Source organism: Myripristis murdjan, chromosome 11 (assembly GCF_902150065.1).
Source record: "Myripristis murdjan chromosome 11, fMyrMur1.1, whole genome shotgun sequence".
NCBI classification, from domain to species: Eukaryota; Metazoa; Chordata; class Actinopteri; order Holocentriformes; family Holocentridae; genus Myripristis; species Myripristis murdjan.
Genome location: NC_043990.1, coordinates 16,922,199 through 16,936,126, shown reverse-complemented (window position 1 = coordinate 16,936,126; position 13,928 = coordinate 16,922,199). Strand labels below are relative to the sequence as shown.

Here is a 13,928-nt window from a genome sequence, read left to right as displayed (position 1 = left end):
GAAGGGAGAGTGGAACATGTGACTAAGACTAAGAGGCAGGGAGGATCCTGCATGGAGCCAAGTGTCCAACACTTACCTCTCCCATTAGAGAAGACGGGGGAGAGAGGGGGTGACGGGGATAGTGGTTTTGGTCAAAACAGAGGGAGTGAAAGATCAGATGTAGTGAAACAAGTGAACAAATATCCACTGCTTATGTATAAACATACATAAGATACAGACAAGATATAGACAAGACGCTGGTAAAATATAGCAGTTCTCCATTCAGTATTGCAATGTTTAAGTATTTGGTATTAAGCACTTTAAGCATGAAGATTAAAAGTGCATGTTCTATATAATGTTCACTTTTCTTTCAAAGTAAATGGCAACTACAGGTGTCAAATGACAGCTGCTTTGAAATTTAGTGAAGTAAATCCTATTTTTTCTCCATGCCTTGTGCAGGGAGACGAGGTAAAGTTGGATGGTGTGGGAAAATGAGAGGGAGGCAGAAATGAAATGAGAAAGAAAGGGGGAGAGAGAGGATTAGTATGAGGTGAAAAAAAGAGGGGAAAGGTAGTAAAGTGAGTAAAAAAGTTAAAAGAAAAACAACAGGATGAAGGAAGAGGGTGGTGGGCAGCCTCACATGGCCAGACCTCTTACCTCCTCACCACAGTGTGCCAGCATGGGGAGAGGGTGGGTGGCTGATGGAGAGTTAAAGCTGCAGAAAATAAAAAGAAGGAGGTGAGGGATAAGGAGATGAAGAAAAGGAAGAAGATGAGGGGAATGGGTTTGAAAAAGAGGCACTAGCGGGTGGGAGTGCAGTGACAGGCCTGTTCTGCTTTCGTAACTCGCTCTCCCCTTGGGTGTTCCTGTCAGGGCTCCAAGGAAGCAGACATAATTCACTTAATTGGTTCTCACTGTGAAATGTATAAGGCAAAGTAACAAAACCTCTGAGGGATTTTTCTTTTCCATGAGCAAAAGGTAGTGAGGACTTCCCTCTGCTGCCTCAGCAAGTGAAACAGTTTTCAATTCGCATTGCTTTACTCAGCTCAGTCTTTTCCACACTGCAATCTGTGAGCATGAGGCGATAAATCTGACAGAATGAAACTGATTTGTTGAAACAGTCATTAGCAAAAGTAAAGGAATGATCGTGTAAATTATATTTCATAGATTCTTTCAGCTCTGTACAAAATCAATTGATGGAAATTCTATTTGACACTGTGCAATAATACTTGAGACATAAAATGCCCAAGTCACATTCTACTGGAATTCCTCTTGCTCTGTGGTACAGTGTCTGAGCCTGAGGTTTGTTAAGAAACCGTGACATCCATGGTTTCACTTGTAATACAGTATTACATAAATCACATGACCTCCCCCCTGCAAAACAAGAGGTCAGGGCCCCCTTTCGCCACATTCTCCAGAGGATTGACGAATGCTTTGTTCATTTCTTTAAAATGCAACCCACTGGACACATTCTGACTGGCCTGAGTCAATGCACACTAACCTTTGTCTGCACTAAGAGATTCAAGAAGTGTGCGGCTTTACAAGGCAACAGGTCAGCATAAAAACTGCATCAGCAAAGACAGAGGCCAGTGTCTGTGCGGATCAAAATCTTGAATAACCCGACGTGGAATGTTTCTCACCAGACTTTCTGACTTACTTATCTGGGTGATTCATTTGAAGCGCCCTCCCTTAAAGTGTTTTTTTTTAAAGGGTTTCAGATAATTGCGTGCTGACACCAGAGACACACAGTTATCTGTAGCACCTATATGTAAACTGTGGCTGAATTCCACCAAGATAGACTGAGGCCATGTGATTGTAGGAGTTATCCACATAAATCACCGTAATCTGTTGCTTTTGACAATTAACACACTACAAAGGGGATACCGTGCAATTTAAGATTTATGTGTCATTTCTCTGTGTTGCAAGAAAATGTAATCAGCTTTATTGTACATCAAGAACAGGCTTCCTAATCCAGAAACCTGAGAATGTACTTTAGACTCCAACCTGTGATGTAAAATCTTTAAATGGTGAAAGGTTTCACCATCAAAGTATTTATACAATACTCAGCTCTGAAGTATTGATCATAGTTGTTATGTCATTTGCCTCCAGCCCCCCAATAGATCTCCTTTTGCATGAAAAAACATTGTGCAGAAAGAGACAGCCTGCATACCTATCACAAACATCTGCTGACCATGTAAAAAAAAAAAAAAAAAAAAAAAAAAAAAAAAAAAGGAGCCTTTGGTCATTCAAGTACCCAGAATCGTCAGAAGAGTGCACATTAGGACTGGAATTCAGTTAAAAGATACACATTGAGACTAAACACAAAGTCAGACAAGTTCACACAGCACCTCTCTGAGTCATTACCGTTGTTTGGCGACCTTGTTCGTATAGTGCATGTCTAGTGGCATGTTACACATCCTGCACAGGCACAGTAACCCTATTTACAAGAACTTTAAATCGGTGAACTTTAGGTCAGTGAATGCACCACACACCCATCTGTCTGATCCACAGCGTCCTGAAAGATGTGCATTTCATAACCCTCACTGTAATATTAACCTCTGTTGACTCAAAAAGAGTAAGGATAGATTAGATTAAGGTTGACGCCATATGGCAGTGTGCCCACTAGATACCCCTCTGTTATGACCTAATGTATCCCACTGAGCAAGAGATGTCATTTCAGCATCTGATATAGCCCAGGATCTTTTTTGGCTATGTAAATAAAAAGTAAGCACCATAGAAGTCCATATGTACCAGATAATGCTTCATTTTTGTCAAATACCTTAGGAAATGCTATTTATGCAATCTAAGCGGTACCGTAGATGATTAGATGTCTAAGCAGCAAAAATGCTCAGTGTGGCTTTTATTTAGCATATCCTGTTTTCCAACTATGTCCTTTATTGTTTCCTAATGCAAGTATATTGTGAATTTGTACATACATCATGACCGCATGCATGGTGAACACACACTTGCTTTGCAGGTGATGAATCAGCTGGTGTAGATTGAATAGAAGTGAAAGAGTGATGTGACTAAATGGTTTGGCAGTAAGCCAGAGCAGAGGCTGTCCCAACCTTGAGGACAAGATCCCAGAGATCCATCATCCATCCATCCATCCATTTTCCATAATCACTTATCAGAATAGCAGGGGGCTGGAGCCTGTCCCAGCATGCATGGCAGAAGGCAGGGAAACCCCATGGACAGGTCGTCAGTCCATCGCAGGGCTCCACTCTGAAAGCTCCAAATATGAAAGCAAAGTCACTGCAAAAATGTGTGATAATAAAGCCATGAAACAATACCAAACAACTTAAATTGCATCAGTTACATCTTTATATTGAAATGAAAACGACCCATAGGCTACCACACAGAGGCCATTTTAAAAGCAATGCAGCTATAGTATGCACAATTGTCGCTGAAATGGTGGGGGAGGAAATGGTGTTTTGGGATTCTCTCATTCAGTCAGCAGCAGCTCAACGGGAACATTTTGGGGAAATGCGTGGACAAGAAACCCTTAACTTTGAGTGCATTTCTCCTGAGACTGATCTCTGTGCAGCGTTCAATGCTCTCTGTTGATGGTGAATGCTACCTGTGTGATAGTGATCAGTAAAAACCCATCCATCTGCACACACACACACACACATACACACATGCACACCCATACAGTACCCGCTCCCTGTCCATACCCCCCCTCTTGCCAACACACACACACCTCCACAGCATTAATCCCCTCAGGGTGGCAGGTTCTATGGGGGTCAGCGTTTGCTGGATGCAGCTTTTATTTGGGCCTGATTACTTTTGGGCCCAGTCATCGTATGGCCTCTGTCGACAGGGATAACGCTCATTGGGGTCCGATTGGCGTCCGCCTCACTGGCTCTATTCATTGGGCTCGGCATAGTCATTTAGAACTGGCAGAGCTAACACCTAACCCACAGAGTCGGGCCAGCCAAGTCAGCAAATACACCCACCCCCACCCCCCCTCATCGTCCCTTTAATCAGAGAGGAGGGGGACTAAAGGGAGAGAGAGAGAGAGGGAGAGAGAGAGAGAGAGAGAGAGAGAGAGAGAGAGAGAGAGAGAGAGAGAGAGAGAGAGAGAGAGCGAAAATTAGAAGGAGAGAGGGGAGAAATGAGAGAGATACTGGTGAGGAGGGGGGTTATAGTGTGTGTGTAAAGACAAGGGGGGGAGAGGGGGAGAGAGGGGTGTTTGTGTTGGGGGGCAAAACATAGCTTTTCATCAGCTGACCAGCCAGCAGGTCTTTGAAATCAAAGCCATATCCGGAGCAGCTTTTATGGAGAGTTTTGACCCCAATGGCCCCTGTGTCAGACTACTGAATTGTTGGGGGTCCATCAACCGGCTGCAAGTTCAGAAGCAAAGTTTATAACGAATGAAAGCTCTTCCTCCCTCTATAAATCTAAATAAGCTATCATTTATGGCGGGGAATAAATAGAGTCAGAAGCAAAATATTTGCTTATGTCTCCTAAATGAGCTCCAAAATGCACCTACTTTAAAGTGTAGTTGACTCTGATGCCGTACTATTAATTTGGATTAATAGGCCTCTGCTGCTCTCTTGTGGTGCAAGCTGGAAAGTTTAGGACCACCTGGGAGGGATTCACCTCAACACGCTGGTGACAAAATATGCTGCAGCATATTCGCCTTTTCGTGCTTACTTGTCTCATTATTATGTGGATGTAAAATGAAAATCATTCACTATCATAAACAAGAAAGACACTTAATCTTAAAAAAGGAAGTCGTTTGTCTGCCTGTCAAGTTCCACTGAGAAGTTACCAGTTTCAGCTGAACTGATGAGTTTAATTCATTGATATAAACTGACCCAGTATGTTGATTTAGCTTCAACATAGTGCTTGCCGTTTTAAAATTCAACAGTTATAACTACCCTGTTAACAAATTGCCCTGGAATTTAAGTAGATGATACACAAAGCGTGTCAGATGTAATCTGACACACTTTGTAATCTGACACGCTTCTTCTTCTTTGAGCAAGGGAACCATCACTGTCAGGAGTATAAAGTTCTCCTTCATAAATCACCGCTATTGTGTACTTCTGTTAAAGAGTAGAAGCTGAACTGGACTCTAATTCAGTTCTGGTTGCCATTCTAAGTATGTATTTGTATGTGTGTGTGTGTGTGTGTGTGTGTGTGTGTGTGTGTGTGTGTGTAGTGTAGTGTAGTGTATGAAAACACAGTAGAAGCACAAATAAATGGCAGAAAAAACCTCATCCAATTTTTTTTTAAGTCTCAGTTAACTAAGAGGAAATAGTCAACACTAAATACTGATTAAAAACTAGTCAACCATTCTATTTCTTCTTCTTCTTCTTCTTCTTCTTCTTCTTCTTCTTCTTCTTCTTCTTCTTCTTCGTATTTTAACGTATTTGGGTGTATTACATTAAGAATAGTAGCAGGTATCTATTATTCCCTAAAGCTACTGTATGAATATTTTCAGCAGGGCCCAACCAAAAGCTGAATTGTCCCCTTAAGTCAACAGTCTTTGCCCAAATATTTGTCATTCTTACTCGGCCATTTTACCTCTGTGCAAGAGACTATTTGACTCTTGATATTCACAAGCATGGAAAATGTGAAATAAGGTGTTGTCCATGTAACAATACCGGTTTCAATGACTGCAATACTGCCATGATGAGACAGCATTTGAGGGTGTAGCCTACATGGAAGTAACAGGATATATGTAACATATATCAATAACAAGGGCAGAGGACACTTATCTTGGGAGAAGAGATGCATATCTCAGTGAAAAAAGACGGTAAATATAAGACTGAAATAAGAAGTAAAAGTCTGCAGATATTAGGCAACATCCCTTTTACTGATGCAACTTTCACCACTGGTGCAGTAAGTGCCCCTAATTACCTGTAGTAGCCTATTTATATAGTATTGCGCCGGTGCAGTATGCACACCTGTTACTGAGCATACACTGAGGAAAATACAGAATACGCCTTTAAATGGCCTATACCATTAACGAAAGATGGGGGATTATTATTAGAGATTTGTGTAAAGTGGAAGTTTTTTCACTTATAAGCCCATTGCAGGTAAATTAGACCTTCACATTGTAATTTTATATACACACCGATGGCGTTTGGCTTGCATCAAAATGGTATTCAACGACTCGGGTGTGCAAAGTGATGCTGTGCGGTTCCGGAAACCCCTGTTTATTGACACTCGTAGTCCCGTCCGTGTCGCCTCCATAGCAGAGCAGAGAGCGAACATGAACGAAGGAAGCGGGGGATTATCTGGAGGAGGAAAGACGTTTCTATAGATTAAGCTTCCTAATTAGGTGAGCTCGTGCGGTGGCTCGAACATGGCTGCGGCTGCGACAAGTGACGGCCAGCGTGATACGGCCGAAATGGAGGAAAAGCAAGCCGAGCCCAGCACCACCACGGAGTACTGCGCCCGGCTGCAGCAGTGGATGTGGCATCATTACTGGAGCTATGCGAACTGGCAGAGCTGGATGGCCCTGGCTGCCTTTCCTTTCCCCCCGCCGTGCAGCTTCCCTCAGCCGGGAGCAGGCGCCCAGACACCCGCTGCACCTGCTCCAACCCCCGGCCAGCAGCCCTTTGACACCCGACACTGGTACACCTACCCGTACCCCTTCAGTTTCCCTGCGCCGCCCTACACGGCTGGTGCCCAGGCGGAGCAGCGGACCTCAGCTGCCACCTCGACTCCGCCAAATGATGCCAGGGCAGCCCAGCAGCAGAATGGGAACCCACCTCAAGCAGGTAGGCCTCAGCTCGTGCTTCTATAAGCCTGCCATTGGCTTACAGCGTCAAAAATGCCCTTAAGCCACAGTGATGTTTGGACTACATTGTGTGTAGGCTGCGTCACGACTCTGCTGGGAAGGTAACAGGCCTATTGATTGATATGGAAAGCGAGCTTGTTCGCTTCATGTCATTTCAAGTTTGTTCCTTTTTTCAGTCCACTGTTTAATTCTAGCAGCTTGACTCAGGCCTTTGTGATATACGATCCTAGATAATTTGCCTGGGCACACTAGATAATGTGGTGATAAGACGTCCCATTTGAGAATGACATCTTTCCTAATCAAATAAAATACACTGAGGGCAGTTGTCTTTCCATCTGTCTGTCAGGACGGGAGTACACCATCCCTTATCCCCTCCAGAGGTTCCTAGCAGAGACGGTGGACTTCTTTATCCTGTTTTGCGTGAAGGCCACCATTGTGCTGTGGATCATGCACCTGAGTGGGATGAAGTGAGTCAAGCCACTGCAGACTGTTAAAGTAAAGCAAATACTGGCAAATTTGCTCACATAACAAGCCTGAAGCCTAAATGAAGGCAATACGGGGGAGTTTTAAAATTCACACAGAATATAACCAGTTCAGTCTCTTTTGGCACCACTGTCTTCTACACTGAGTGCAGTATTTGTAACATTTCTCAAGATATTTATGAGTGTCATTACCTTTTGGCAGTTGCATTGCAGTTATGCAAAATTTTGGTTTTACATTGTCATGCAATTTCAAACACTGAAGAGTTTGCGTCACTGTTGTTATGCAAAGTTCGTTTGTTGTTCCTCAGATCAATCTTCATCTAGGCAACATCTCTGTCATTTTTAAAGGGACATTGCCAAATTCATTACTCACTTCATAGTGGAGGAGATAGATGAGAACACGTCGATGGAGGACCTGCAGAAGATGATGGCTGTGGCTCTTGTCTACAGGGTGCTGGTGTGCTTCTATGAGGTGGGTCATGTTTCATGCCACCCTGACACCGGCAGTCACTCATGTGTACACCTGGTAGGGCTTAATCGGATGCAAATAAAGAGTATCCCAAGAATTTTCCCAGCATAAGAAATCGTATGAATATTGGTGTGCGATAACATGTGCAAAATCACATTCAGTACTCAAACTGATGATGTTGCTGGCATTTAACTGTACAATAATGAGATTATTGAAAGATATGAAAGGAAGAAATCATGCCTATTAGTGAGTGTCTCAGTGGCAAATACTCTCACCCTCCTTTGGGGTTTTAAAAGCAGTGTTTAGTCAAATTACTTGACTGGAATATACATAATATTCCTCATTTTTTCCATTGACATTCAGAGGGACTTGTGTCATTGCTACATGCTTGGCTTTTCTATTGAGAGGAGTAGAGCTGCAGTTTTGCTGAAACACAACAGTGATTCCCACAGAGGACAGTGATGCAACCTTGCCATCATAGTTGCCTGAGATGAAGTCAAGCATCAGGTCGCTTGTTAGACTTCCACATCAGTGGGTTGTTTATTCAGGTGGGAACAAGCACAGGGACATGCATGTGGCCTTGCTTTCAGACAAGTGTCATCTATACTTTCCCTTCTCCTCCTGATTTTGACATAGTAATTTGTCAAAAATTTGGATTTTTAAATTTTAAATGTAATCTAAATTTGATCATTATGGAAAATAGAGAAGGACTTTTACAGTGCTGAATGTCACAGTAGTATCATTAAATAATCCTCTCTTTAATTGTTGTATAATGCCTGTTATTGGCTTGATCATTTTAAAGGTAAAAATAGCTCCTAAGTGCCTTATTTTTTTTCTCACCTGCCCTGCGGAAACTCTGCCTCTGATTGGCTTGTACTTGTTGCCTCCATTGGTTAGGCTGGTTAAAGCAACTACAAGGAACTTTAATTTTGTGTTCACTTTGGCACCCTCCTGTGGACAAAACAGTAGTGTTTCCTGGAATGACGATTGCATTTCCCATGAGCACCACCGCCTCATGCCGCAAAGTTCTTGATCTGGTAGAGGTCGTGCATTTGTTCTGAATGCTAAAGAAAGAAAAACAACAACAAAGCCGCCAAGCCATGTCTGACTGCAGCAAATGCTCAAAAGTTTGGGTTAACGACAAAGCAAACTGCAACACCTGCAGTAAGGATGTTTTGTGAAAGCGAGGAAGTAGAAAAAAAAAATAGGCATCGCACCCTGGCCAATAGGACGTTGCATTCAGTGACTGGATGTTTGATCTGGATTTTTTTCCCCTCTTGTCCAATTAGATAATCTGTATCTGGGGAGCAGGCGGAGCCACACCGGGGAAGTTCCTGCTCGGCCTGCGGGTGGTGACATGTGACACGTCCACTCTGGTTCGACCCAACCGCGTCCTGGTGGTCCCGGCGTCCAATGTCTCCCTCTCTGCGTGAGTGACAGCATTCTGTATGAAGTCATTTTTCAAATGTTGGGCAATAAATCAGTTCTGGTTGCTGGTGACATGCTCATTTACAATGGAACAAACACAAAGTAACCACTGGTATGTTTGAATAACTGCAATCCTGCTTGAAAATATGCTGTTAAGATTTCCATGTGTATAGCTGGATATGGTAAACTCTAAAAATGGGCACATTTGGCATGGCTAGTCAGGTTGCATCTGTCCTGGTTGCCGTGCCAGTCAAGTATGTTCAAAACTGAGCTGTTAATTAACCACAGATGCTCCAGCTGCAGTCTCAGGTACAGATACAGATTTATTAGCTGGCACTACATGAAAAATAATCTGTGAAATACACAGCGCAGCAAACCTACTATCACATCAACATACTCACATCATCTCATGCTATTTTACCCCCAAATCTCAACACCTCAGTAAGTAATGTCTGTGGTCGTGTTTGGCCAATGAGATTTTCATTTTAGTAGACATGAAATGCTTCCCCCACTTTGCTGCCATGGAGTGACAGTCTGTAGAAAGTTTCATCTTCAATAACAAAACAAAATCATCATCAAAGAATGCTCTGCCATCTCAAAAATTGTTGTCCTAATTAAAACCCAAAACCTTGGTCCCTCGGGGATTGTCGTTCTAAGCTCTTGTTTTGTCTCGCCTGCCACAGCTCTACTGTTCGGGCTCTGAACAAGAACTTCTCCATCGCCTTCCTCTTCCCTGTCTTCATCACCCTGCTCTTCTTCCAACACAACAGGACTGTTTATGACATTGTGGCAGGAACCATTGTCGTCCAGCGCAGGGGGGGCAGATAGCGTCTCCTCCGGCCGCAGACTCTTGTACTCGGCAGGAGTATTGACAATGTGTGACGTGCTCAACTGTGCTGAATATGCTGAAGTAAATTAAAAGCCGTTACCCCTGGACTAGCACTGCAGACAGCATTGCATCGGCCAGTTTCTACACCGGACCTTTGTGGTGTAATGGATCAAACCTGTTGGACTCTAACTGCACTTCAAAATGGGACAGATCACGGCCTGGTGCAGTGCCTGGAACCAGAAGAACACATCTTTACATCCCTCAGTTTAGGGAAAATAATTTGACAAAAAAGCAAATTCTGTCCAAGTGTCAGCAAACTTTCTGAAGTATTGTCATTTTTGAGAGTCAAAAAGTGTGTTCAGGTCAAAAGAATGCTGGTCAAAGTTACAGTGAGATCCTGACTTGCCTCATTTAACATATTAATCTTTATTAAGTTATGTAGTGGTATCTTAATAATGTAATATTCGGCATAATGTTTTTTTTTTTTTAAAAAATCATGTTCTTTACAGAGGTTTTTATTTGTTTATTTAATGTCTGCTATTTCTTTTCTCTTCAACCAATTATAGTATGAACTCAGTTTCTAATGGGTTGGTTTTTGTGTTTTATATTTATTATTCTTAAGCACTCCAACTGAAGAAGACAAAGGAAAAAAATGCTAAGCATACTTGTATTTGTTCTTTGTGCTTCTGGATATGGTTATGAAAACGTCTTCTTTTGATATCTATCCACCGTGGTGCGCTGTTCAGTGCTGAGTAACTTTGTCAGTTTTCTGCAAGGTGTAATACGGACGCAGGGAACGCTGTGCTCATGCCCCCCCGCTCATGTTCTCTGTCCTCAGACCTGTAAACCTTGTGACTCAGGGCAACATTTTACCTTCAGAGAGCCGCTGTTTGTCTCCAAATGCATGACCGAATGTGACGGCTCGCGTCATTCACTTGCGCACAACGAAACCCCTGAATCCTCCCGTCTCCTGGTATTACATGTAGGGCCGCATATTCCTGACTTATTTACACAGAATGTTGACTTTGCAATTCAATTTAGAGCCATACTCTGGGTCCACAGTATTAAACATAAAATGAATGACCACTTACTTGAATGTGATTGGATTTTTTTTTTTCTTACTGTGTATCATGTTTGAATATCATCAAACTCAGATTCTGAGTGGAGGTGCAAACAGAAGGAGGGAAACCGTTGCTGTCGAGACAAACAAAAATGTTTCAGTAGCTCTAAAAATTCATAATTTCATGACAAGTCAAGCATTTTTTTTTAAAGATATATGGTATATTGCCTTTAACTGTTCATCAGATGCATACAAGGTGTTTAAGCTGCAATGTTTTTCAAATGATTCACCACTTTGATCAGGTCTAAAATGTGACTCACTAACGAATAACTACATTTGGCTGCAGGCGTGTGTCCGTGTGCTTCAATCATGGATAGATTTCCTGATTTGAAGACTTTGGTTCCCCGCCTGATGGAAAATGTAGTTGTCTGTGATTAGTCCAAAGGGATGAAGAGACATGTTTCTACCAGCGATGCTCTGTGCTTGTGTCAGGTGTGAGCTTGGAGGCTCCAGCTGATATAGTGGAGGTGTGGGAGTTTATGGATGGGTGTAGTCTGGGGTTTGTTACAACAGTCAATGTAATAACTTCACACCAGTGTAATAAACCATTAATGTAACAACAATTTGCACTGTATAATGTAAAAATCCAGCTAACGTAAGAAATTTTCTGCAAAGGTTATGAAACCTGCCACCAATTTAATGTTTTTTTTTTTTTTCCTGTGAACGTAACAATTATTACATTAATGAAAGTGATGCTTGGGAGTAAATTAGTTTAATCTGTGATAAGAAATCTATAATTTTTGTTATTTACCTGTTAAGAATATGGTGAAAGAGACCCTATATATTTGCTCATAATAAAAAGCCTATTGAGAAAGTATAAGGCTTAATCACTCCTATTCACAATTGAAACCCTTTCAATTATTGCCAAACACCTCTTTCATGCAAATCTGCGATTGGGTGCCAGTTATGTATTGAATTTTGACTGTTATTACATTATCAGCTCAGTTATTACATTTCTGAAAACCAAAATGTCCAAGCTTCTTGTTAATCTAATAACTCCCATTAATGTATTGTAATAATTATAATGTTAGCAGGAAAAAAAATGTATAACATTAATGGTAAGTACCTTTCATTACGTTTGCAGAAAATTTCTGCGTTACTATGGTATGTAGTGCTGTTTTTATTACACTAATGGTTTGCTGTGTTGGTGGGAGGTTATTGCACTGACTTGTAACAGCAACTTGAGAGAACAGGAACAGTGTTCACTTTGTCAAGGTAATCAGAGTGAAAGGAGTTTTTTAGTCATAAGAGGAGAGAAAGATACTGCTGTCGCAGTGAAATGAGGTGAGGAAGTTTCTGAGTTTTGTATCAAAAAGTCAAAGAGGATCAATTTAGTTAAAAAAAAAAAAAAAGACATTACAGCCTGAGAGGATTTTCAGGATATGTTAAAACAATTTTCTGTGGAGTGGATGATAGTGTGCTGGATTTGTTCTGGGTGGGGATAGAGTTGCTGTATGGTTGAAATGCAGGATTAGAAGGATTCATTTTTACCTAAAGACCATAAAGGACATTACACGCTCTGGTACAAAAGGAACTGGTGCGCACCTTAGCATGTGGCATTAAATATTAGAAGACTAAATATTAGAAGACAGTAAAATGAACCACTTCCCACTGTCATCACTTTAGTATGCAAAGCAAAAGGACGGCTATTTAATTCTGTGTCATGGTTCATGTCACTGGCGTGCTCACTATTAGATGTCATACTTTACGATGACCTTCCTACAAGGAGCTACAGTACTCAGTGGTATGTTTCCCTGTGAAACTATTAAGCCTAACAAAAATGAAAATGCCAGTACCTCAAAAGTATGTTTAAGTATATTATTGGAGTACATGTACTTTGTTACCTCCCACCTCTGACAATACGGGCAAATTTAAGTACTTGTTATTATCAATGAGCCATGGGACTAGTTTGCCACATGGGGGCGACATAAGGCTGCACAGCTCTGCACACAATGGCCAAATGCCTGCAGCTACTGTACAAGTGAGTGTGTCTGGTGTTCCTGACTGTGTAAACATATAGTCTCTAATTACTGGATAAGAACATTTTTGGTGCATATTGTTTATTGAGTGGTATGTAGCACAGATGTGTTCTCATAATTGCCAGTGTCATTCTCATGTCTAAAATAGTTTACCAAATACGACATTTACATTTCTCAGACTGTGTAGGCTACCTGTGTGTGTGTGTGTGTGTGTGTAGGCTATACATGTCCAAATCTGTGTATGCATGTGTGCTTATGTGACTTGTTACATCTTGTCATACAACAGCTGAATTTGCACTGTCCTAATCATGCAAAACATGGCCTTGCAGAGCAGTGCTGCTTGCAGTAGCTATACTTTCCTGCCCATCAACTTGTCTTGTTTGCCTGTTCACTGCCTGTCCTTACCTGTCATGTGGTGATACTCAAACATTACATCAGAGCAGCTAGTAATTAATGCAAACACATTTAGAGTGCTGATGAAAAACATTCCTCTTGCGCTTTAGACCGTATTTAATTTCCCAAATGCAATGAGGAATTATGTGGAGGTAAGCCATGTGGCTTCTTGTGCCTGAAACCTACATGAGCAGAAATGCCAGTGCGTGAGAAGTCCTTCAGGTCACAGACCACATTAGGTAACATTTCATTTGGATAAAGAATAACTCTGTTTGTGAACACAGATGTCTCATGTATTTTAGACAGGGCGTTTGATTATGTGTACAGCAGCGCTGCTGGTTGTGTAGTTCAGCCAATTAGGAGCTGTTGATGTGAGGTGAGGTGCTGAGAAGCAGTGTGAAGATAACAAGGATTTTATGTGTTCTTTTCCATGTGCGTGTATGAATGTGTGCTTGTGTGGAGATACGGCGAAGACGGGGCTCCCCTGAGCCGTTT

At 41.9% G+C, this 13,928-nt stretch overlaps 1 protein-coding gene across 1 annotated transcript; it reads left to right on the top strand.

Moving 5' to 3' along the window:
* Positions 1-6,183: 6,183 nt before the first annotated feature.
* Positions 6,184-11,031, top strand: fam8a1a (family with sequence similarity 8 member A1a). The gene is made up of 5 exons (XM_030064346.1): positions 6,184-6,713; positions 7,080-7,200; positions 7,564-7,687; positions 8,974-9,113; positions 9,796-11,031. Exons 1-5 carry the CDS (start codon positions 6,296-6,298, stop codon positions 9,938-9,940), a joined length of 948 nt encoding a protein of 315 aa, XP_029920206.1. The 5' UTR covers positions 6,184-6,295; the 3' UTR covers positions 9,941-11,031.
* The last annotated feature ends 2,897 nt before the right edge of the window (positions 11,032-13,928 follow it).

Bases quoted from the DNA above. Each gene is read 5' to 3' on its own strand.
- fam8a1a (XM_030064346.1), top strand. From the start codon at position 6,296: ATGGCTGCGGCTGCGACAAGTGACGGCCAGCGTGATACGGCCGAAATG. The intron at 6,714-7,079 runs GTAGGCCTCAGC...TCTGTCTGTCAG, and splicing joins TGGGAACCCACCTCAAGCAG to GACGGGAGTACACCATCCCT. The intron at 7,201-7,563 runs GTGAGTCAAGCC...TCATTTTTAAAG, and splicing joins ATGCACCTGAGTGGGATGAA to GGACATTGCCAAATTCATTA.